The 24024-nt window shown below is 40.9% G+C and overlaps 1 protein-coding gene across 1 annotated transcript in view; it reads right to left on the bottom strand.

Moving 5' to 3' along the window:
* Positions 1-175: 175 nt before the first annotated feature.
* usp24 (ubiquitin specific peptidase 24) overlaps positions 176-24024 on the bottom strand; it is a 47586-nt gene continuing 23737 nt past the window's right edge. Inside the window, 42 exon segments of the mRNA XM_042482937.1 lie at positions 176-2758; positions 4388-4498; positions 4649-4735; positions 5118-5193; positions 5351-5429; positions 5620-5686; positions 5794-5859; positions 5970-6083; positions 6773-6891; positions 6994-7096; positions 7908-7997; positions 8103-8310; positions 10858-10971; positions 11065-11147; positions 11149-11169; positions 12201-12218; positions 12220-12297; positions 12402-12464; positions 12466-12492; positions 12495-12555; positions 13723-13864; positions 14545-14669; positions 16335-16549; positions 16667-16786; positions 16863-17004; positions 17096-17178; positions 17283-17381; positions 18321-18446; positions 18562-18681; positions 18778-18922; positions 19006-19120; positions 19217-19408; positions 19555-19616; positions 19698-19858; positions 19962-20032; positions 21041-21202; positions 21466-21628; positions 21719-21941; positions 22050-22145; positions 22252-22349; positions 23029-23175; positions 23379-23487. Of these exon segments, the coding sequence (XP_042338871.1) occupies positions 2696-2758; positions 4388-4498; positions 4649-4735; positions 5118-5193; positions 5351-5429; positions 5620-5686; positions 5794-5859; positions 5970-6083; positions 6773-6891; positions 6994-7096; positions 7908-7997; positions 8103-8310; positions 10858-10971; positions 11065-11147; positions 11149-11169; positions 12201-12218; positions 12220-12297; positions 12402-12464; positions 12466-12492; positions 12495-12555; positions 13723-13864; positions 14545-14669; positions 16335-16549; positions 16667-16786; positions 16863-17004; positions 17096-17178; positions 17283-17381; positions 18321-18446; positions 18562-18681; positions 18778-18922; positions 19006-19120; positions 19217-19408; positions 19555-19616; positions 19698-19858; positions 19962-20032; positions 21041-21202; positions 21466-21628; positions 21719-21941; positions 22050-22145; positions 22252-22349; positions 23029-23175; positions 23379-23487 (4564 nt within the window). The 3' untranslated portion in view covers positions 176-2695.

Below are 24024 nucleotides of genomic sequence, written 5' to 3'. Positions count from 1 at the left end.
TCATCCCAAATACATCGAACACAGGGTGAAAATTTGATATCAAAATATTTTTGGGGGGGTTGATTTCTTTCCTTTGACAAGAAAAATCAACATAAAAAAGTAGAAAATTAAAGTGCACCAACATTTTGTAAGGATTCAATGTGTAAACATACATAAAAACAATGTTTACAAAAGGTTGTGCATTCCAGTTTATTTTATATCAAATTTCCCCTTAATCAAACTCTGATGTACAAATTAAAACTGAGTTTTAACATGCATTACAGAATCCTGCGATGGCAGAAGTGACTTTTCAAAATTGAATGACAGTAAAAACCCGTACAGATGCCAATCCCTACCCACGCACTTCCCCATCCCTCCCTGCATCCAAGGATTAAAACAAAAGATTGCTTTGAAGGTTGTGGGTTTTTTAAAGTAGTTGTGGTGATGTAGCAGTGGGGCAAACCACAGAGAGACTCTCGGGCTGAATGCGACTCGTGTTGCCATGTATCACTTGGCACAGACTGCATGCAGCTCCGTCAGATAGCCAGCCGCAGAGAAGGGGCGTACGTTTGTGACAGTGAGAGCTAAAGACCAAATTACACAGCAAACAACACAGGGGGGCTGTTTCTTTTTTATCTGTCACACAGAAAAGACAAACTTCACCACCACTTACTGCCACACATGCAGACGTGCCAGGGAGAGCACGACGTGACATTCACATCTAGTGAGATAGAGAGGGGAAATGGGCCGAGTGGGTGGGGTGGAGGTGTGTGTGTGTGTTTGTGGACGCGGAGGAGCCTCAGTGGATTGATCATGTGACAACTCCTAACAGAAAACCGTTTTTGCATGATAGGTTCTCACACTGTAAACATTGACCTGTTAAAGCTGAGAGCTAATCTGCTAAGCTAGTTTAGGCTCATGTCTTCAGAACGTCTGAGTGAAAAGTGTGGCTTCCTTAAAACTATCGAGCATAAATCAGTATCTACAAAGTGTCTCCGCTTGAGCGCAGAGTGAAAAGAAAGCAGCATTTTTTTTTTTTCCAGCACCGCAATCCTGTCCTGTCACCTAAACCCTGTTTTATTAGGGTAAAACTTACACCCCCTCCCCCTCCCACATACACACAGAATCAACAACCAACAGTTACATTCCTACAATCCTTTGTCACAACACACAGAGGAAAGAGTCCCTGTATTATTTTGGGTCTAATGGAGGATGAAGAAGCCCTGTTGCACTCCTACAGCGAAACTATCTGACCACAGGAGACACTGGTTTGGTGTCACGGTGAGGACAAGTGAAGCTGCACCACCTCACAGATGTGAGTGTCGGAGGTGGGACGCGGGGAGAGAAATCGGGAGGTTAAGGCACTTCAAGTCTCCCGATGACTGGTAGGGACAATGGATACACGGGCGGGTGTGAAACTAGAGCTACATTTGGGTTCAGCTCCTCTGTGTGTTTCCAAAGGTAGACAAAAGCAAAAAAAAAGGCAAAGCAAAAACAAAAAAAAATCAAACCTGATAAAGCAGAGGTAACAGTGAGGCGAGGAGGACCTGTTGTTTGAGTGAATGAGTGGCACACGATTGCATGTTTTTCCACGAGTTCTAACATTGTGTGTGTGTGTAACCTTGGCACCTAAAAATAAAACATGCTCCTGAGCTCCCCCTCAGTCGGCACTGACGGCCCACCGCGGCTGATCTGTGCACTTCCGGATCAGCTTTTCTTGCATAAGGCTTGAGTCCCTAAACATCCTCTCCGATATTCAATTCATCCAGAGTCAAAGAAAAGTGGCAAAGAAAATAAAACACAGCGATGAAGAGAATAAAAATCCAGCACGTAGCTGCCTGACAGCGAGGAGAAGAAGAAGTCGAGGGCGAGTGCTGACCATGGCACTGCTTGTTTCGGATTTGCTGAGGCGCGGGACCTGCCCTGTACTGCGTCCCCGTGACTGTGATCACTGGGGCGAAAGTTAGAGTCATAGGCTTTGCTATCAGGGCTTCCATGTGTCTGCATAAGTGGCACTGAAAATATAAAAGCAAAAAGAGGCTGGCGAGGAGGCTCTAGAGGAACTGAGCAGTGCTGCTGTACGTCACGATAGACTGGGCTGGACTATAAAGTGCATACTTAACCCCACCCCTCCCAAGTGCTCCTGTGTGGAGGTGTTCCTGTACACGCGTCTGTAAGTTCCTCTAGAGCGGCTAACGTGACCTCTCGCTATTTGCATGGCTGTGGAGAAGAGCACAGGAGACTTTAAAATATTATCTTACACTGGAAATTACATCTATGGAACAAATCTTTACAATATGAATATGTCTATGTAGATACATTGGCAAATATGAGGAGAAAATTGTTAAAACACAACCCAAACCCATCCTCCACCTTGCTGTCATTCTGAGTGAATGAATGAATAAAAGGATAAACTGAAGTCATCCGTGATTGAGGAAGGTTTTTTTTTTCTTTTTTGTACTTCCCACCGTAATCAACTCTGCTGCCCTTAATGATAATGTATCTCCATCATCGCCTTGGCTGCTCTGAAAGGAAGTAATTTATGATTTATTCATAGCTCCTTCGTTGCCGTAGCGACCGAGAGAATAAGTGTTCTGATTGGCTTGTTGTGGAGTCCCAAATGTCCGGACCAATCAGAGGCAAAGTGCAGCCCTTACAGTTGGCTGCCCGGAGCTGTGCCGCCTCTCCTTCGGAGGGATCCTGCTGGTTGGAGGAGCTAGGGGTCTACATCCTCTAGATCGCTCTTTGAATCCCCGAGCATCATGGGAGACTCTGACCCCTGGGAGAGACACAAATAAAGACAATGACAGGGTTCATACAGACATTAAAAAAAAGATTTTTTAAGGACCCAACTGAAAGCGAATAATTAATTTTCAAATAGTTCAAGCACTTTCTAAAGTTTTTTAACGATATAAACGATGTGATAGATGTCCAGAGTTCCCAAAGATTTTTTTAGCGATTTTTCTCCGTAACATTTTACCTCATTTCAGTGACTTTAAGTGTTTAAAATGTGTATATCACCTTACAGCCGTTCTTTATTTAACACTCTCTTCACAGAGATTTGCGGATAAACAAACTGCAAGTGCTCGCTAACTTTACTCGCTCATTAGATGTTCCCGCCGCCAAACTGCTGCTGAACCTAAAGGAACGTGATACCTGGATAAATTAAGGTCAACTGCTGTCCAGCCAAAACAATATCTATTCAAAACTTTTCTAAAACATTGTATTAATTCCAAACTATTTTCTAGGCCTGGAAAACACTTTTGTTTTTTTAAAATTTCATAGCTTTTCCAGGAATTTCATGACTGTGGGAATGCTCTTTTGCTTATCACACTCTTTTAAGGCATAAATGTAGAAAATCCTCAACATAACATTTTAATGGCATGAGAAATATGAGAAATATGGTGCTTGTACCACTACAATGCACCACTTTCTGTCGCTTTGAATAGTTCAGATCCAGAGAAACTCTAAAAGTAAGTGAGAGCATCAACATACACAGACACTCACTACGACTGAACTCTGCAAGCAGGGGTGCTCATGGAGCACGAGGAGACAGAAACATCCCCCCTCGCTTGCCAGATATCAGAATTGTCAACTTATTACAAAGAAAGAAAAGAAAACTTGTCTTAAAAAAACACCTGTAGTGCATGGAAACGATTCCAGCTGGAGCTTAAGTTTCCATTTCAGTGTCTGGCGGAGTTATGACATCAGCTGAACAGAGAGGACACACATAACGGCGAAAAGCCGGCTCATTACGGCCAGTCCTGCTAAGTGTTGACATGCCAAACCACAGGCCTACTGGTTTTGTTGGGGTTTTAAAGGTGGAGGAGAGCTTGCAGCGGTCGTTAACCTCTCAGCTTTTAAAAGCTGAGCGATTTCTATTTCTGAGGAATTTAATTAGAATGACCTGATGAACAAAATATAACAGCATTATTTGGTTCTTTTGAATTTCAAGGACTTTGATAGACAGGTCGCTTGATTTCTTTTCCTCAAAATTCAAGTACTTCAAGGACCTTGTGCGAACCCTGCAATGATTATTAATAACAGCTACAAAAATGTGTTTTTTTTGAGGAAAAGGAACAAATGGTGGGATATTTTTGTGCTCAGCAGTGACAGTGGGATTATGACTTCTATAAACCACACTGATTATCTGGAGTATTCACGTCTGTGCCAGAACAAGTCTGACAGTCTTGTGTTGTGTGGGCATCCTGTCAGGCACAGCAGGAGTCAGAGAAGAATGGAGCACTTTCAAATCCACCGCTAATAACGACCGTGGGAGGTAACAAACTGCCTTCACAGCTTCTGACAGAAGCTGGTGAGATGTTCCATTTTTGTTCCATTCTCCTCATTTTTTGGCTGCGTGAACCCAGTATGAGTCATGTAAGAAGCCCGCTGCGCTGAGAGCTACCTGTCGGAGGCTGCGGTCGGCGTTTTCGTTCGCCGGGCTGCCGTCTGAGCCGTTGCTGCTGCCGGACTGCTCCTTCTCGTTTAACAGCGCTGTGGCGTAGGCCAAAGTATCCTGCAGAGTTTGATACAAACAATGAAGATAAGAAGAGTTGAGAGCAGGAAAGAAAAATAAAGTTACGTATGAGTGACGCCACGTGTGTGTGTTAAACTAGAGGAGGTCATATCATGCTGATAAACAGTATTTCTGCGTGTGTGTGTGTACCTGTGCAGAAATAGTACGCTGGAAGGTTTTGTTGGTGGATGTCTCATTGGAGACGTTGCTCTGTGGAGTCCAGTAATGCTCCGTCATCTGAGAGTGTGATGCAAAAACAAAATAAGAAAAAAGGATCATTACAAAGTATTTTATCACAGAGTATGAAAGCAGTTCCTCTGAGGTGTCCTTGTGGTCAAAGGCAGTGATTCCTAACCACAGGGTACCTCTGCAGGTGCTTGGGGATAAGTGGAAAGATTGTAGATGAGGTCGACTTATTTGACGATGATGTACCCAGTCACACTGAGCACTTGATGTGGCATTGACCATGAAGTGGTGACATCCCTGATCTGATTCCGATTCTGGGGATCATGTCACCCCTGATACTCTCTTTTAAGTCAAAAAATGTCTGAAAAATATATTAAGAAACCTAAACATATCACCCTGATGCATGTGTTGACATAGTAATTTTGAAGCTTGCCTTTTTCTGCAGCCATTGCACTGCCCAGCTCCAGTGACCAGACAACTCCTTGAAGTAATCCTTCGCCGGCGAACACCTGGTAGGAAAAATAAAAGAAGGCTCAGAATTTTGTTGCACAGTATAACAGCGAAAAAAAAAAACCCATACATTTATCATCATGCAAAATAAATCATATCTAAAGACAGTTACTTCTCCTGAACAACTCTTAACTTGTGACCCTAAGATGAACTCACTTCTGGGCTAATGTGACCAGGAACTTCACACACTGGTAGCAGCGTCTGCTGTCCACATTGTTGCTCTGGTGCATCAACGCTGAGAGGAAAAACACCCAGTTTATGCATTTAATCCATTCAATACACACAAAAACTGACGCTGCTGCCAAGTGCTATGGCAGTCTCCCAACAAGGTTAGTAAAAAAATAATACATTGTAGGTGACTGTATGAGACTGTTTTGCTGCAAGCTGTGGCTTTAAAGCAAAACAACAAAAATACTGAGACATACCCAAAAGGCCTTTCTCTGACTCAAAAGCGTACTTGAGTCTCTGGGTTTGTAGATGGTCCTCCATTACCTGATATTAAAGATTTAACTGATGTTAGCAAAGCTGATTATAGCAATCAGATATCACAAACTGATGGATCAATAGTTGAAGGTCACAACATGAACTGATTCACTCACCAGCAGCTCCTGCAGCATCTGAAAAACGTTCTTCAGTTCATGAGGTGGAGCCGTCTCCAGCTGGGTCTACGAAAAACAACCGATTTAAAGGGTTTCAAAACAAAAGACACTCAGCCTTGAATGAATGTGTGTTAGCTCTGGCTGTTGTCTCTCTGAGGTTTTTTTTTTTTTTATACCTTGAGGAGCTGCAGCACACCCAGAGAGAAGGGCTCATTACAGCACGCAGTGTATGTCACCATCTCTATCAGGAGGGACAGCGGACCTGACAGCTCACGCATGGCAAACATCACCTGTAAATAGTCACAAGATGAGTCTATTCATGAAAAAGACAGATTTTAGAGATGCAATAAACAAAAACTCCCAAACCAACCCCACAGATATGACGCCCTTTTTACCATACGAGGAAAATATACGTAATGTTTGTTGATCTAATTGCATAATCTTTGTTTTTTTTGTTAAATACCAGATAATTTCCCTACAAAGGTGCTGATTTGTTTTCTTTCTTTTCATTCTGCATATTATTATTGGTCTAAACATCCCTGTTCTATGCCTTGAAAAATGCAGGTTCTTTTATCCTCTTTTTTAAAATTTCATTTTATTTAAATATTGTTTTTATTTTATTTATTTAGTTATTTTTTATTTACTCGTTTATTTTCTTTAATGCAGGGATGCATGTGTATATGGGTGTGTATAGATGTAGATTTTTGATCGTACCAATAGTTCACTATCATAACTTTCTGTAATCAACAGCAAATAAACCAACAATGTCGTGAATGTGTGCAATACTGTGAAAAAAAAGAAAAAAAAGAGAAAAATCTGAGTCTAGGAGCTTATTTTTCATTTTTGATATGCAGTTAAAGTCATGACCTAATATGGATCACGTGATTCTTTAAATGACATGACTGTTGGTGTCATTAGTCTGGTTGAAATACAGACAAAAACACATTAAAAACAAGTCAGAAAAACTTTTGTATGTTACCTCTAGAAGGTAAGGCTGCCCCTCTGGAGTGAAGAGTGAGGCCAGGATGTCTGCATGGAGAGGGAGGAGCGTGCTGGAGGTCGGGACGCAGCTCACACGCAGTTTAAATCCTGCAGGAGCTACATGGGGAATAAGGGAGAAATGAAAACGATGAGACTGACAGCTGGACTACACAAAAGCATCGACCCTGTGACCGCCAAGATGTGATTTAAGTGTCGCACCCTGCGTCCGCTGGGAGTTGAGGTCAGAGTGCAGAGTGATGAGGGCCAGAGTGTTGTGGAGGTGGAGGAACTCCCGAGCCTGAGCTGGACTCCATCGTCGGTTCTGTGGAGACACGCAAAGGAAAATTTAAATACAGTGCACTGTTTGTTTTCATTTACAATTTTGGCCACAAATGATTTTAAAAAACAACATTATCAAGATAAATGATTATTGAGCTGCATACCATTTTGTAGTAATGCTTTCATTTTGTCCTGTGCTATGAATCAAGCGCACCCCTGTGCAATGCACACAGTATAGCAAACTAAGTGACTTTTTTTTTGCTTGGTTTAGTGACTTTGAAGATAATCATATGGCGACAAATTTTATGACTTTTTCCAACCATCAGGGAAAAAGCAAGAAATATATTTAGATATAATATACTGCAATTCACAGGGTCTTTCTTTCATCTCTTGGCCTGTATTTATTATCTAATTGATTCATATCATTTTTATATCATTTTTTAAATCCGTTTTTCAGTTGGATTGTGCTCATGTCCAGAAAATCCTCTGAAAGGACAACAGTATTCTGTGCTTTTTTTTAATTTCAAAAAAGTTGCATGATGTTTCTAAAGCCATAATCAAGCAGCCCTACTGACATCAGTTAGTACTGTTGCAGATATTAAAAACTATTAATTTAAATTGAATAAAAATCAACATTTTGCTACTTTCACATGCAGACCATACTGAAAACATTTCTTAAAACAATTTAAATCTACACTTACATTTAATGTTTTTTGTGGATGCTTATTTCTTAAGAGACATACAATAAAGGGTGCCAAAGTAGAGCTTAAAGAAAGTCCTCAGGTTAAGAAAATCTTGAACCAAAAAGTGCAGGGGTCAAAGTGAACGTATTATTGTATCTTTTTCCGTTGTACCTGGTTGTTTTGCCTGTTGGGTCCCAACAGGAAGATAAGCATCCGGCGATAAGCTGAGTGTTTCAACAACAGCTGACAAGGGCCGCACCCCTGAGAGAGAGAGAGCGAGCAGAAAAAACCAAACATATTGTCATTTTACTCGATGTTTGCACTTAAAAAAAGTCTAAATCTATTTATTTGTTGATGGTTTATTACCCTCTGAGCGAAGTTACTGAAGAGGCCAAAGTACTGCGCACAGTTTTTCACATTTTCAGGAACATCTTTGTCAAGTAAGGAAAGCAGAGTGTCGGTCAGGTTGTCCAGTCCAGGGTCTCCAAAGTGCAGCGCGCTCTCCAGAGTCTTTTCAAGGATGGAAGCGACCACCACCCTCACCTCCCTGACACTGCACTCCAACAGACAAACCCTGAGGAGGAGACGTGATGAAAATCATCAGTAACAGTGTTGACAATGATGAGATGACAAGCAGAGTGAAGAGGATTTAACTTGATGTATAAACATCCACATTGTATTTTGAGAAAGACCCAAAACTATTTCTTATTTTTACCCATACCCCTTGTTTTCAAGTGCCCCTATGCTCCTCAGAACGGGGTTGAGAGGGTTTTTGGTTGAAATCTTTCCCCAAATAATGGGACAACCCTTCAAAATCCTGCTAAGTCGTCAGTATCATCAGTATCATAGACGGCATTCACGTAAACAGGTGGGACTATGGTCATAATGGTATTATCACAGTGAAATCTGCCATTTATCTGATGGAAATGGAAAAGCATGGACTCTTGTCATTTGTTTCACAACTTAAATTTCAATTAAACAAGCTGTTAAATATATTTTAAAAAGTCAATAGCTCACTTGCCATGAATGGTAATATGTGAAGATGCAGGTCTGTCATCCACAAATCAGCAATAAAATGTGACATTTACCGACATCAGCATACCGTTAGCATATGTTTTTTAGGCTTGTTAGAGACAAATAATACATTGAAACAACATTAAACTGAGATAATACGATTGTTATCTTAATTCTTAGATCTCTTTTTATGAAGAAAATATATTTTTGGGTTTCTTTCGTTGCTCTAGAGCCATCTTGCCAATGATTTCTCATAACAGTCAGTTAGGAGTGAGTGTGTTTCTCTGGAAAACCTCTGTTTGGAGGGCCATGTAGGACACCCTACAGCTAGACATAAACGGGCAAAACAGGGGAGTAAGGGTTAAGTGGTCAGGGTGATTGGGGTTGAAAAACAGGAAGAGCAGCAAAAAAACCAACATTTTGTGTGAGGAAAACGCATGCTGTTGTGCTGGCGGCTTTGAAGACACACAGCTGAGTGGGACATTCCTCTGTGGGAAGGGTCGTGTGTATGTAAAGGGGGCCGGGGTGTTCTGTTGTTCAAACGTCCGATGTGTGACAACCAATCATGTCTGAGGACCAAACGATCACCCCATGCCAAAAACGCTAAGTAGTGTAAGACGACACCTTTCTTGAAAACACACACACTTTGGTTAAAGTGTTCTGGCGTTAAGTGTTTACATTCCACTGTGACATTCAGTGACCTGCTCTTTCAGCCAATCAGCATTCAGTCAGAGAGCAACACACGAGCACACACGCGCGTCGCACACACACACACACACACACACACACACACACACACACACACACACACACACACACACACACACACACACACACACAAACACACACACACGGACACACACGGACACACACGGACACACAGGTGTTTTTAATACTCCCGCTGTCTGTGCAGATGCAAATAAAAGCTTGTTCAAAGTCACTCCAGATGCTCAGATGGTGTGTGTGTGTGTGTGTGTGTGTGTGTGTGTGTGTGTGTGTGTGTGTGTGTGTGTGTGTGTGCGTGTGTGTGTGTGCCTGTGTGTATTTGTGTGATTAAAACATACTGTCAGGATCCACAGGTCAGTTATATATGAAGTGTATAGGTATTTGAAGGAGAGTGAGTGAAGCTGTAGAGGCTGCGGCAGTATTAATCTAGGTGGAATTATTTAGCCGAGGTCGGAGAGTTCAATGTGCATTGATTAGAGTGAGAGAGCTGCCAGGTCTGTAGTGTCACATATCACTGGGACAGCCACAAAACTGATGCAGTCATTAAAGTCAGACTAAGGCCCTGGATAAAAAAAAAGCACCCTTAAAAAGATACAGCACTACAAGCTCTATGTTTTTGGTGACAGTGTTGTTTTTTTGGCTTCAGAGCTCAAATAAAGTCACTAATACAGACAAATATTCATGAGGCCAAAACCTCTTGAAAACCTCTGGAGCAGGTGGACAAAATTGTCTTTTGAGTTCCCTTTTTTCAAAGAAACTGGCCATTAAATAAATTATTTTGAGCTAATGTAGTAATAAGTTGGAAATAATTAAATATGTGGGAGTCAATTATTTCTCTAGTCTGAATGATAAATGGCCTATTCTAGATAGTTTCGTGTGCTGGCACAGAACAGCGATTCCCCTATTACTGTGTAGGCCTGGTGGGCTGCCAGGCCAACAGGAACCCCCAATAAGACAGGACAAAAAAAAAAAACCCTTTTTTGAAAGTTATATTATGTAAATGTATGTACATTTGTACTGTTTTCTATCTTTTTTTAGTAAGACTTTTTTAAAAAGAAAATTAAATGAATTATGCTGATCTGTGAAAAAAAAGATTTTTGTAAACTTGTTTGCCATGCTAAACATGTATAATAACTTACCCTTTTTGGATATTTTTTTGTTTTGTCAAAAAATGTTTTCTCTGCATTGGTATAAGAAATTCTAACAAGCCAAAACAGCAATTTTTTCAATTATTTCATTCTATTGACTCAAAAACTAAACTGAACTAAAATAGAAACGGTGGTAATGAGTTAATCCTCTCATGACTGCTGCCATGTTTTCATGGTCAAAGCACTATATGTTATATTTCTGTGGGTTAAGCAGATGACCAACCAGCACTGACCTGGTGATCTCTCGCCCCTCTGATCCCACCAGGTACTGCACCATCCACTGACACGCTTCACGACTCTTTGACAACAACACCTCCACTGTGGCCATCCACTCCTCTGTGTCCACCCTGCAGGAGACACACACGAAATAAAGGCATCACGCTGCTGCTTATGAGAGCTGTTCATTAGTGAGACGAGCGGGTGTGCGTGTGTGTACGTACCGGAGTTTCTTTTTGGTGTGCAGGTAGGTGTGAAACAGGAAGTGAACAGCCAGCTGAAGACTCTCTTTGGCCATCGGCTGGTTAGTCTGGATGCTTCAGCTTTGTCTGTAAAACACACACAAACATTAAAGCCACTGATTGCTGCAACTTTTTGTTTCTATGATAAACAATCATGTAGCTTAATTATGTTGCTGTAATAATTGATGTAATCAGTTTTCCTGTTAGTCTCAGTGTGGGGCTTACAGTGTTGAATGATCAATAAGCACTTATGACCCAAGTGAGAGATGAAGTGATAAACAGACAATTAAAATTCCTGGTGGGGCAAAAGAACCAAAAGAAACATTACGTGGTCTAAGAAAACCGAATTGACTTAATATAATAAACTAAACACAAGAAGATAAAGTATTTCTTCTGAGTCTGTTATGTTAACATTTTGCTTCCTGTTGTAGGGTTGCATTTAATTTGCAAATTAAACATGCATTAGTCTCCATTTTGTAAATAAAAACTATATAAAGTATGAATGTAAGATGGTATCAGTGAGAGGATGTACATTCGCTATTTCTCAGTCTCTTTATTAAGATACAAAGAATAAAAAGAACATGAACAATGCATTTAAAAAGTCAGAACAAAATGGCTTCTTCAGGACTGAAGTCAATATTCAGTGTGACCTCCATTTCTATCTTGAAGTTTTTCTTGAATAATCTTCTGGTGTATGATCAGTATTGTAAATCTCATTTTTTCTGCCCAGGAGACTTCAAGACATGCTAAGTGGTCACACTAAATACTTTCAACTTCAGCCTGTTGAAGTTGTTTTATTCTGAAATATTTGCATTTTTCAATACTGTGTAAATATTTCCTGTATGTTCTGGTTGTATTTCAGTAAAACAGACTACTGAGAAATGAATATGTATAGCCTAAAACCTTTGCACAGTACTGTATGAGTTGCATCTACTTCAAAAAGTGCTGCCCAAAAGGGGAAAGCTAAATATAATGCAAGTGTAGAAGAAGATATTTGCCTCCTGGGATTTGAGAGAAACATTCATGACACATAGTTACAATATTTCCGATATAAATCAAGTTTAATATCACTGTGCAGCTCTGCTTTGTAAGTAAACACCAACAGTAGAAGCACATACTGCATTGACGGAGGCCAGTGGAGAGGGTGAAGTTGAAGTAGTCGCTGTTGTAGACGTCTCTGTTCCTCATGAACTTGAGATTCTCGTCTCGCACCATCTGCACAAAACACAGATAAAGAGGCCAGACGGACATGCAAGTTAATAAAAAACAGAACAAATGTTGATAAATGTTGTGCACGTTAATTCTTGGTGCCACTTTACCTGATAGATGCTGGCGGGCATCTTCTCTACAAACAGGCCCTTCTTCTCTCCCTTGCGGACCAGAACGGGTGAGGAGGGTGAGCCGGTCGTTGTGTTGGCCCTCGGGGGGCGAGGAGAGGACTGTGGCGAAACATCAGGAGAGGACGGGGCAGATCTGGCGAAAAAAAAAACATAGAGATACAGGCTAAATGATAACAGACCACTGCTGATGTTTTCTGGGTATGTTCCTAAATTCTGATATGGAACCAATATGCATTTTCAACATTGTTTAAATGCCTTTAGCGTCTGTTAAATCAAAACTGAAACGTTCAACATCATATGCAGCAAGTTCCCAGCAGCTTTTTTTTTTATAGTCCAGTGAAAAATTTTAATTTAAAAAAAAATGAATATATGAAATTAGCCCCCCCCATATGTGGTTTTACAAAATAAAAGTTCGTCCCATGCTGAGACTTCCTTTGCACTTTGTAATTCATTAATTTTATCTGTGATCATTAAATTAAATTGCCAATACAGATAATCATCAAAATGCCAAATAAGGACCCTGATAAACAGCCAGGCTGATAATCTGTCATCCTAGTCCACTCAGTATGTGGCCGCCGGAGCTAACTGTGACAACTTTATATAATGCATGCGGCACAGCTGCAGGTATTGAAATTGTCCCTACCAGCTCCCTTACAATCCAGATGGTAGCAAACATGACTCACCCCTTTTCTCATGAACATGAAATTCATTTTAAAAAAACGCTGTTGGTCAAAATGAGACCAAACTTTTCTATGGATGTTTGTCTCTGAGCCATGATGAAGGCCAAAATATGGCTCTGTATTTAACCAAGGTGAGGAATCAGCAGTGGATGACAATATAAAACAACCAATAAAACAGGTTGTGAATTACTGCAACCACAAGAAAGCATACAGAGCATACAGCCATAAGTACGCACACAAATTATTAGGCTGACAGGTCCAGTAGTATGTGAGATTATCTGTGGACAGACAGTTACATACATTCACACACAAGGACAAACATGAACCCGTCCAATCTTACGCCTGTCTGACGCAATAATAAAGAACTGTATTCCTCCGCACATGAATCACATCTTAATGTGTGTTTTAGTGGCTGCAATGTTTCATAAAATGTTCAGCTCTATCCAACAGACTAAACCAGTTCTATAGATCATCAGAGAGGAGCCGTCTGTTGAAGACAGATGACCTACAGTGCTTTTATTCTGCTGACTGCTGCACACTGCTGATACATTATAAATGACATGATGAGAATGTTTATGAGGTGAGTGTGTAGTGTAGTGTGTGATAGGAGGTTCACTCACAGTGTAAGGTCCTCAGCCTCCTGCCTCATGATGCTGACTCGGCTCTTTTTGGGCAGGACGGGCGAGTTCTGGTCGCTGATCTTTTGATAGAACAACATGTAGGCGTTCCAGTACCTCCTCCGAACATCAGGGTAGGGGTTGGCTGCACACACACACACACACACACACACACAAACACACACACACACACACACACATACAAATCAAGGTTACTTTGTGTGTGCATGAGAAAAACAATATGTGCTGAGCTTCATATATTTTTAAAGTCCCCTTTTATTCAAAGACATGTTTCGCATATTGTTTCAAGTTGACCTCCAATGTGCAGAATGATGCATGTGCAGACTTTAACACTAGGAGGCAGATTTCACAATGTGCTTAAAGCTGAGTATAAAGATATGTACATAACATATGAAGATATAAAGTTACTATATTGCATTGTGATATGAGACTTTATCCCGTCTTAAATATCGGATATTGATGTATTGAAATATGTAATAAATGTTTTTTCCTGATTTTAAAGGTTGCATTACAGTAAAGTAATGTGCTCAGACAGTTCTACTTGTTTTAATACTTGCCTTTATCCACTTAGTCATTTTACTAATGATTACTGATCATCAACGGAATTGTGTTAATTTAACATATAAATATTTTATTTAAAATATTTGATTATATATTATGAATATATATCATATAATATATATCATGAATGTTTCAGAGATTTTTAATTAGATAACTAAACTTTTTATGGGGTGTTTGGGATTTATTGTCAGTTCTTGAATGCTCTTTTTTACACGAATGTTAGAGTTCATGAATGTTACTTACACTGGTCGTAAACTTTGGGACGGTACTCTCCACCAAAGCACTCGTACTCCCGAGTTTCGTCGTCCTTTTCGAACTCCTCCACCACGTGGCGCTTGAGCTTGTTCCAACGTCCACGAGCACTGCCACTGAGAGATAAGGATAAACAAAGATGGCAGGAGGGCAAAGGAGGCACAAGCAAAATATCAGATAAGATTCAGATTTATCAAAATATTCTATCAGAGCTGGACTTTCAGCATTAAACTTAAATAATAATAAATAAGACATGTACACAATGTTTTGTGTGGCAGACAGGGCAAAACCAGGCTCCTTTCTCCCACAACATTTAGCCATTTCTGCTTTACTAAATAGTTTACAGTGAAACAGTGCATGACAATTCACACTGGATTATTGTATGTAGCACAACTGATCCACGTACTGCCTACTCATACTGCATAAACTAAACCTAGTTGAGGGGAGAATTAAATCACAGCTCAAGAAATAGTTGTCAAATTATTTGTAGTTACATAAATGCAGGATGTTTTATTGCCTGTGTGTTGTTTTTAAAGTTAAATGTCATTTTTGCAGGACACTTTTGTGTTCAATCTGCCATATTGTGCTATAATAGAGGACCATAATGAAAATAAACCCTTGGGCTTTTTGTGTATTTTAATCCACTACAATTATACATGATTATATATTCTGTGATTATAATCAGCCTGTCATGTATGTTTTAAATATTGCTAAATAAATCTATTTATGTACTGCCGGTTTGCCACAGGGGCATGGTGGTTAAACAAGTCAGTCTAACTGTTGACTTGTTTAAAAGGTCTAAACACACAGAGATCTCTTACTGGCATCAACAATGACGGGCGTCACAACAGCTCTGGAAAAGAGCTGCAACAACTAATTAATTTTTTTTTATTTCAAAAGTCAAAAATCTCTTATTCCAGCTTATTAAGGTGAATGTTTTCTGTTTTCTTTACTTCTCTGTGTCACTAAACTTTGGGTTGAAGAAAAATAAAAATATATTTCAAGACATCGTGTTTGGCTTTGAGAAACACTCATCAACATTTTTCTGACATTTTAGAGACCAAACAACTAATTTAGAAATCAACAAAATAACCAACAGATCAATCAACAATAAAAATAATCATCAGTTGCAGCCTTGCTCCAGAATGTGTCTACATTTCTGGAAAGAGATCACCATTCTGGGAACAGGCTTCATGGTAGTCTCAGGCGAAGATAGGAACAAACGAGTGAGCAAGAGGAGGATGCCAAATATTAGCTCCTGTGGTCTCTTTATGTTCCACTTCTCCAGTGAGCAATCCTGCCTTCCAGAGCCAGACATCTGGAGATGCTTACAAACTAAACCAGGACAGCCCACACAAAGTCTGATGCTGCATTCATGTGCCCCAAGGAGGTCCTGGAAAACTACAGCAACAGATTACCGTGCTCCACTAATCACTGGTTATGTGATTCTTATGTAAAGTACGAAAAGCGGCTGGAAAATACAACCAGGGAACTTTTGTAGCATGTAGTTCTGACAAGATTCAAGATTCAGTTTTGTTGTCATTTCACTGCATATTCGCATACACAGAATGAAACGAAATGCCGTTCGTCATCAGCTCAGTGCAGAGCATTTGTGTTCTGTGCGAATTAAGAAGTCAGTAAAAACAAACAATATCAAATCCCAAAACAAACAGACATTTCAGACAAAAAGTGCAAGAAAATGAAAACAAAAATGCTTTGGATTTTCAGAGAATGTTTAAATCCTTAAATGAGGATGGTTTTCTGACTGCAGTGCCTCTTACCGTCTATCTTTGATGAAGGAGTAATAGTGACCGGCATGTGCCTGACCACTGTGGACGACAACTCCCACGAGTTCATAGTTCTCAGAAATCGTGACTTTCTTCCTAGGTGACCCTCCTGAGGTCCCGTCACCTCGACCCTCGCTGCCCTCTCCGCTGCAGTCTTGGCGAGCCATTCCAGAGACTGTGTAAGGCTCCATGTTCAACACCCAAGGGAACTGTGCAACAAAAATACAAAATACATTTAAATCATATTCATAATTCAGAGTTTTGACATGCTGCAGCACAATCTGGGTGAGCGCAATAAATAAATATGCGAGTGACTGGTTCCATACCCGAATCTGTTCATCATATTTGATAGAGCGTCCGCTTTCCCAGTCGAAGCCGAAGCGCATGAGGTGAATACAGAGAACGCTGGGCAGAGATTTGATACATGTCCTCTTCACAGTGGTTCTCTGTGCAGATGAACAAATTGTGAGTATGCATGATATTGGTGTTGTAGAATAAAAGCATGCACATCACTATACACACCTTCTCCTTGCATTTCTCACAGTAGTAGGCGTTGCTGCCCTCAAGCACCTCCCCTCTGACGAACTGGTCCAATGAGATCTCTAAGCTTTGACATGACGTCACTCCGAGGTTCAAAGCCATGAATGTTTCTTCACGCTCATAGCTGTATAATAAAAGGTCAAATAAACCTGTGATGTGTTTTAAAATGAAACAAAAGTTCTGGGGTTCAAGAACATATTAAAAAAAAGGCTTACCGGTGAGGACAGTCTTTACAAATCTTTTGGTCGGAGAAGATTCCCTGAAATGTGTTTTTGAAGATCTGTTCTCGACCCATTTTCTAGTGAAGAAGAGATCTACTGTTAATATTATCATAACCAGTTAGGTATTGTAAGAACTTAGCTGGTGTTTTGGGTTTTTTTAAATGGGTGTGGCGAACTTTACCTTGAGATGCTCATCAAGCTGATCCACCAAACTAGTAAAGAACTCATAAGCATCCTGCTGCTCTCTTACATACAGCTCCTTGTTCCACATCTTGAAGATCTGCATCAGAAATGACACATTTGCAGGATATCAATGTTTGTTTTGGGGATAACTACACTGTCCATCTGACTGATCTTAATGCTAAGAGAGAAACAGCTGAAATATTTGTAAATATATTTAATAAGTCTTTTAGACTTTGCAGTCATGATGTTCAGAATGATGTGCAGCAAATTTACATTTTAAAACACACTAATGAGGAACAGAAAGACAAATAGTCTTGGTCTCAAGACCACTTTTAGAGGGTCTCTGTCTCGTCTCGGAATCAAACACATTTTGACTCTGTCTCGTCTTGGTCTCTAACATAGCAGACTCACAAGATTTATTTGTTAACAAATTACTGTGACTGGGTGTTAAACCTCCTTCTTCAAATCCAGCCAATCGCGTGGACGACATGAAGAGAACAATCGACTGCAATCAAGTTTTCTCGGTCTCGGCACGCTCTAGTCTCAGTCAAGTCTTGGTCTCGGTTAGTATTGTCTTGACTACAACAAAAGAAATTACATTATCACAGGCCTGTGGGACAACCTAACTTAATTTGTATTTAGTCGACAAAAACATCTATGGTTTCCACTAATTTTTTAACGTCACATTTTGGCGCCTCATTGAACCCCTTCATGCACCACAACGCGCATTAAGAAAAGAAGTTGAAGCCAGCTCAATTTTGATTTGTAGCGCATCACGCCCATCTGCAGCAAAAAGCGCCAATTTGTAGCTTTATGTCACCTGCTTCCATTGAAAATGATCTGTAACCTATTGCTGTGTCAGTAAGTGGTGTGAACATAGTAAAAGTCTGACAGCCTGGAGAAAGAGGCTGTTTTGACGGTACAATGCGCGACCTTCTGCAAGAGATAGGAGGTTGAAGAGTCAAATTTCAAAGTTATCAGTCAAAGTTGAAATGTTGTACGAATTACAGTCAATGCACACTGAAGTCTTTATTACCTTCCAGAAGTTCTCAGGTACATAGTACTGCAGTTTGCTCTCCATCAGGTGGCCAAACAAAGACTGGACCTGGTAGAAGACGCTCTCTTCTGGCTGATCTGTGTCGTCCTCGATGGACAGGAAAGCCTTCAAACCAAAAACACACACTCTCACTAATATTGGATTCACTTGGACCAGACTCAAAGAGCAGATGTCCTCTGCTGACTACAGAAAGTGAACGGCACATAGGAAACATGTGTACCTCTGGTAGTCCGGGCTGCATGTAGAGCTGCTGAAACACAGCATTCATGTAACATGTGGCCCCACCGTTCTTCAACCCAACAAAACCTGAGACTGACCGACTCTCTACGGGGGGAAGATACTGAAAGAAACACACAGAGTTAGATTGAAAGCAAAATTATGATTTAACCATATTCAAATATTTTTGTAAGATATATTATTGTAATCAGTGACTTACATCAAACTCCTTGCAGAGGGATGGATCAGACTGATGGTGCATGGACATGAGCTCTCTGGTGATCAGGCGGAGGTTCAGGAGAGAGCTGTCCGCCAGCATCACCAGCACCTCGTAGGCTGCCAGTCTGCTGCTGGCTGTGCTGCACCTGACCAAACCACGATGAAGGATTAGATGAGTTCACAGGAGAAAAATAAAATGTAACTGATGGATAAATTTAACATGTCATACTTGGGGTGAAAGTCATGGCTGGGGGCTGGTGAGGGTGTGGGGTTGGAACTGTTGATGATGATGCGCGAGGCTCGAAACAGGAAGTCATCCAGCAACTGCTGGATCAAAGATGGACCTGAAGAAAAGAGTTTTCACATTACATATTTTTATACATTTCCAAATGTGTGTAATGGGTGGAGATATGTATGCGTGCGTCCTTGCGAGCGCTCACCCAGATGCTCCTTCTCATTGCCGCAGAGTGAGAGCAGCGTCTTGATAAGGCGGAGGTGTCCTGCCAGGAGGATGTTGTCCGCCTCACTGGTCTCCATCTCAGAGCTCCAACTAGGCTCAAAGTTGTCAAGCCAAGAGATTTCGTCCTCCAGCATGGTGGCTGCACTCACTTTTAACACCTCCATCTCTGACGCTGGAGGAGGCGGTGAGAGGAGAGGGACGATATGAGGCAGAGAGGAAGAAAGAAATAAAAAAGTGATGATAAGGTGACCTGAAAGGGCTCAAACAGGAGGCTACAACCTCTCTATGAAATCTATTTTTACAATGTGAGGAGCTTACTGGTTAGATCATCCAGAAGCTGGCATCTAAGGTCAAAATACTCTGTGCACTGAGACAGCAACCTGAGAAGAAAAACAACATCAGCGTGAGACCTCTACAAAAGTTTCAGGGCCTTATATCTTGTGTGTTTCCTGCTTAAGTACCTCTGGTTGACGCCTCTCATGATCGACGTGGGACTCCATAATGGCAGCTGAGCGGTCAGAATGACCGAGAGGAGGAACAAGTTTGGTTTCTGGACTTCGGCGAAGGCCGAAGTATCAGACTGACTCAGAGTGTACAGCTGATCACAAGCAACACGGCGGATCTAGACGGAGGGACAGAGACCGCACGTGTAAACACACACTGCAGTGTTAGGGATTTATTTCTTCTGTGTGCAGTCTGTTAAACAAAAAGATGGTGTTGTTTACCTCTCCGCTGGGAGATCCCAGCAGAATGTCGATGATGAAATCATTGACGGAGGGAAGGTTGTAAAAAGAACCTGGAGAGAGAAACCAACCACGGGATTTAGTTTCATTGCAGAAGTCTGGCAAACACAGCAACCTACATACTGAAGGAAATGAACAAACTACAGCATTATTCCAGTTAGCGGTGTATACGGACATTTTCTGTACTTTAAATTATATTTTTCATTTTATATTTTGAATTGCTTCTATATTTTTTATCTTATTTTATTTAAAGTTACTATTTTTATTCTTTTTCTGTGTCCACATGTATCTGTCCTCCGTGCAATGAAACCCGATTCTGATTCTGATCCAGATACCCCAGTTTAGGAGCCATGGTTCAGTGTGAGTTAGGTTTAGCGTTAAAAACAAAAAATGCCTATCTTTTAATTTATTTTGAACAGGCAGTATTAAAAGTGTTAACGACAGTCAACATCTTTCTGTGGGGGACTGAGGTGACACTGGCAACTTTGGTAAACTTTTTTTTTTTAAATAAATATAAGGAAACTGGCTAATTAAAATTCAATGAAATATGGAAAAGGGGGGTGGGACTTCTTTACACTCCTTTTTCGAATATGTAGACCAAATCATCACGTTTGACAATTTCTTCAGCTTTCCATTTGTAAATAATTACTTTTTTTGTCTGTCTTCGTGTTTATATAATCATTCCTCAATTATTTTTACACATTTGAAATAAACCAAATCAAATCAAAATAAAGAACATTTAAACAGTCCTGTATCACACTTTACAAACACAGAACAAACACTTTCCCAAAAACAACAGGTCACATGGGCAATAAAACTGAAAAAAAACTCTAATGCCGTGAAAATGAAAATACAACATTTTTTTTTCTTTTTTCTAACTGTATGAGGAGGAGTGTTACAATTAGTTCCACCGTCGGCTGTATGGCTAATGCAGTGGGGATATGGAGTTGGGCTGCAGTTTGTTGTTTCTTTTCCTATTAATTGACACATCTGAGTGTCACCATCAAGTGAATTATCTTAAAAAGCGAGCGTGTGTGCTTGTAGTGTGTTTGTGCTCTTACACAGCTGCTGACAGCGTAACTGCAGACAGGTGACCAGCAGTGAAAGAGCCTCGCGGGCGATGATGGCATCTTTGATGGAGACACTCTGCTGTCTCACACATATCCCTGCATGCAATGCTGTTGGCGTGGTCTCCCCCTCACTGCTGGAGCTGCAATTACTTCCTGCAAACAAACACCAGACATTTGTTTTACTTTTGTTTCTTTTGTTTGTAGCACTGGAATTGCTTTGACCGTGAGCTGCTGACAACAAAACAGAAAATGCGTATCAGGAATGAAGCTCTGCAGGATGGTTACCACACCTATTGACTGTAAATATCCAGTTGGCATAACAAGTTCTCAGCTTTTGTATGAATGCACCTTGTAGGGGTTGAGAGAAGCTAGCACCCACATTAACAATGATAGCCAGTTTTCTGTGTTTTTTTTACCTGTGCTGCTGACTCGGGTACGGACCCCCTGTGGCAGAAGAGAGCTGTGGGTCTCTCTGATTGGCTGCGGGCTGCCAACCAGATCTAATCGGCCGGCTGCAGCCGCCCAGGTCAGACGCATGAAACAGGCCACGGTGGAGGTGAAGTCCCCCACCTCCATGGTCTAGAGAGAGCAAACAAGATCAATCTGGGTGCTGAATAATAGGTGGATTTGTCATGGAAACAGCTCCATACTGACAGTGTTTGTTGGTACCTGAATAGCTACGCGAGCAGCCGGTATGATCTCCTCCACTCTTATGGAGGAGCGCTCGGACAGAGACATCTGTCTGTAGGAGGACTTCTCTGGAGTTCCACACAGAGACAGCTGTCGTCCAGTCCGTCCAGCGTTACGGAACGGGCGGGATGACAGCGCCTCCCCATCCCTGATGACATCATCGTCAAGCACTGCAGGCATGCTCTGGCCAACCAGAAGAAACCTGCAAACAAAGCCAGTTGAGTATGAAGTCTAACTTTGTACGTGTCCAAAACTGTACATCCAAAATATTCATCCATGTTTGAGTGTTCGGGGGAGGCATTTTTTGCACCTGGCCAGCTGAAGACAGATTGAGTAGACTCCTTGTCTGGTCTCATAGTCCACCTCTGATGGGATGGAGTCTCTCTGCATAACATTCACCACCAGACTTCAAAGAAAACAGAGATACTCCGGTCAGAGCTAAAAATAAAAACTTTGTGACGCAGCTGGACAAGTCTGAATATTTCTCTAACAGGTCTGTTCTGCTCTGTTACCTGAGGCCTCCTGCTTTAAGGAAGTTCTCACAGAAGGACTTGCTGCTGGTTTTGGCCATCTCATCATCCGAAGTGGGCATTAGCTTTGAACTCAACACCTGACACAAAGAGAAAACAGGGAGGAAAACAGATGTTAACATTTTTAATCTGCCTTTAAGTTTGAGAGGAGGCCTTAGGGGTTGAAAGAAGATGTACTGTGTTTGAAGTTTATACAGTCATTACAAAATGAAAATCAAGGACTCAGCAAAGCAAATAATTCATATCTAAATTTTTAGTAAATGTAAATCAATCACGTCATTAATGTCTCTCTTTTAGTGGGGGGTTAATCCTCATACTCTTTTTCTGTCATCTCAATAAAAAAAAGTGTTTTTCATCATTTCTTGATCATTTCATAAAGAAATTTAAAAAATCATATTTAAAATAAAACCAACTGTAAGTTGCACAAGTAAACATTGCCAGATGGAACTGAAGTCTCACCAACTGGTTTAAATATCAATTATTATTATTAATTCAGCTGGCTACAGAGTGGTTTGAGATGATGGTGCATGCAAATTAAAAAAAGGGAGGGGGGGTTGATTGTGACCACTTTCATTATAATGACCTGATAACAAAACTTTTGCCATAATATGAGGCTGCAATATGTAGTTCATTTGAATTTCAAGGATTTTTCAAATACTCAGATATTTTCAAGATTTTCCAGTAGTTGATTTTTCTAACCCTGCTCAAAATTCAAGCATCTTTTGCGAACCCTGTGTGTCAATGATAACGTGTGTGTACCTCCAGGTTGTAGAGCACTCTGAAGGTGGACATGCCCGGGGCCGAGGATCTGAAGAGAGACTCCAGGATGGATGCGGCACTGGGCTGGTGCTGCTGCTTTGCGGCCATAGATGGAGATCGAGAGCCTGTTCCCTGGAAGAGTGTTTTCTGCAGAATAGAGACACAAAGAAGGGAGTTTATAAAATAACAGAGACAGACATGGAAGAGTAGAGATGGTGTAAAACGGAGGCAACACTCTTATAGACAGAGGTGTTCAGATCACAAGCATCGAATAAGTATGTAAAGAGCAGAAAGCTTCAGTCATGACAGTCGCCACTTCACCAGAACACATTACAGACAATCTGACGTACCTGGTGGCTCCAGACGCTGGATTCTTTGGGAACAAAGTTGTCGAGCGCATCCTGCACCTCTGGATCTGTTGGAATCAGCAGCAGCAGCTTCCTCACACGAAGAGTGATCCTGGAAATTAAAAAAACCCAGTGGTAAATATACAGGCCTTTCTTTCTGCAGGCAAAAGTGTCCCAAAAGTTGTTTTGTTTTTCTAAAACAGAGAGAACTAAATCAGAATCAGATACAACTCTGAATTTTTGCAAAGCGACCTCAGTTTGTCATTTATTACAGTTCTGCACTGGCGGGACTCAATCGGTAAAGACAAATGTATAAAAGCAAAAAAAAATGTTGTCAAAAGTAGCCCCTAAATTCCTGAAATTTGGATGAAATCTGTTTCAGTGAAGTCATTTACGTCACAATGCCCCCAATCTTGGCTCCAACTCTCTATACACACACCTCCTCCGTATGCTCCACAAAAAGCCATAATTAAAAATTTGGCTCTATTTTCGCTCATCCTCGTTATCATCTGCTCACAAATTAGCTGGCTTTTTCTGCACAATAACTTATTAATTAAACCCTAATCACTGACTTCGGTGGCTTCATTGTTTATACTTTTTACTCCAGTTCTACTTTTTAATCCTTATGACAAAAAATTGAAAACATCTG

This window comes from Plectropomus leopardus, chromosome 3 (genome assembly GCF_008729295.1).
Source record: "Plectropomus leopardus isolate mb chromosome 3, YSFRI_Pleo_2.0, whole genome shotgun sequence".
Classification (NCBI taxonomy): domain Eukaryota; kingdom Metazoa; phylum Chordata; class Actinopteri; order Perciformes; family Serranidae; genus Plectropomus; species Plectropomus leopardus.
This window is presented reverse-complemented; position numbering and strand designations above follow the sequence as displayed.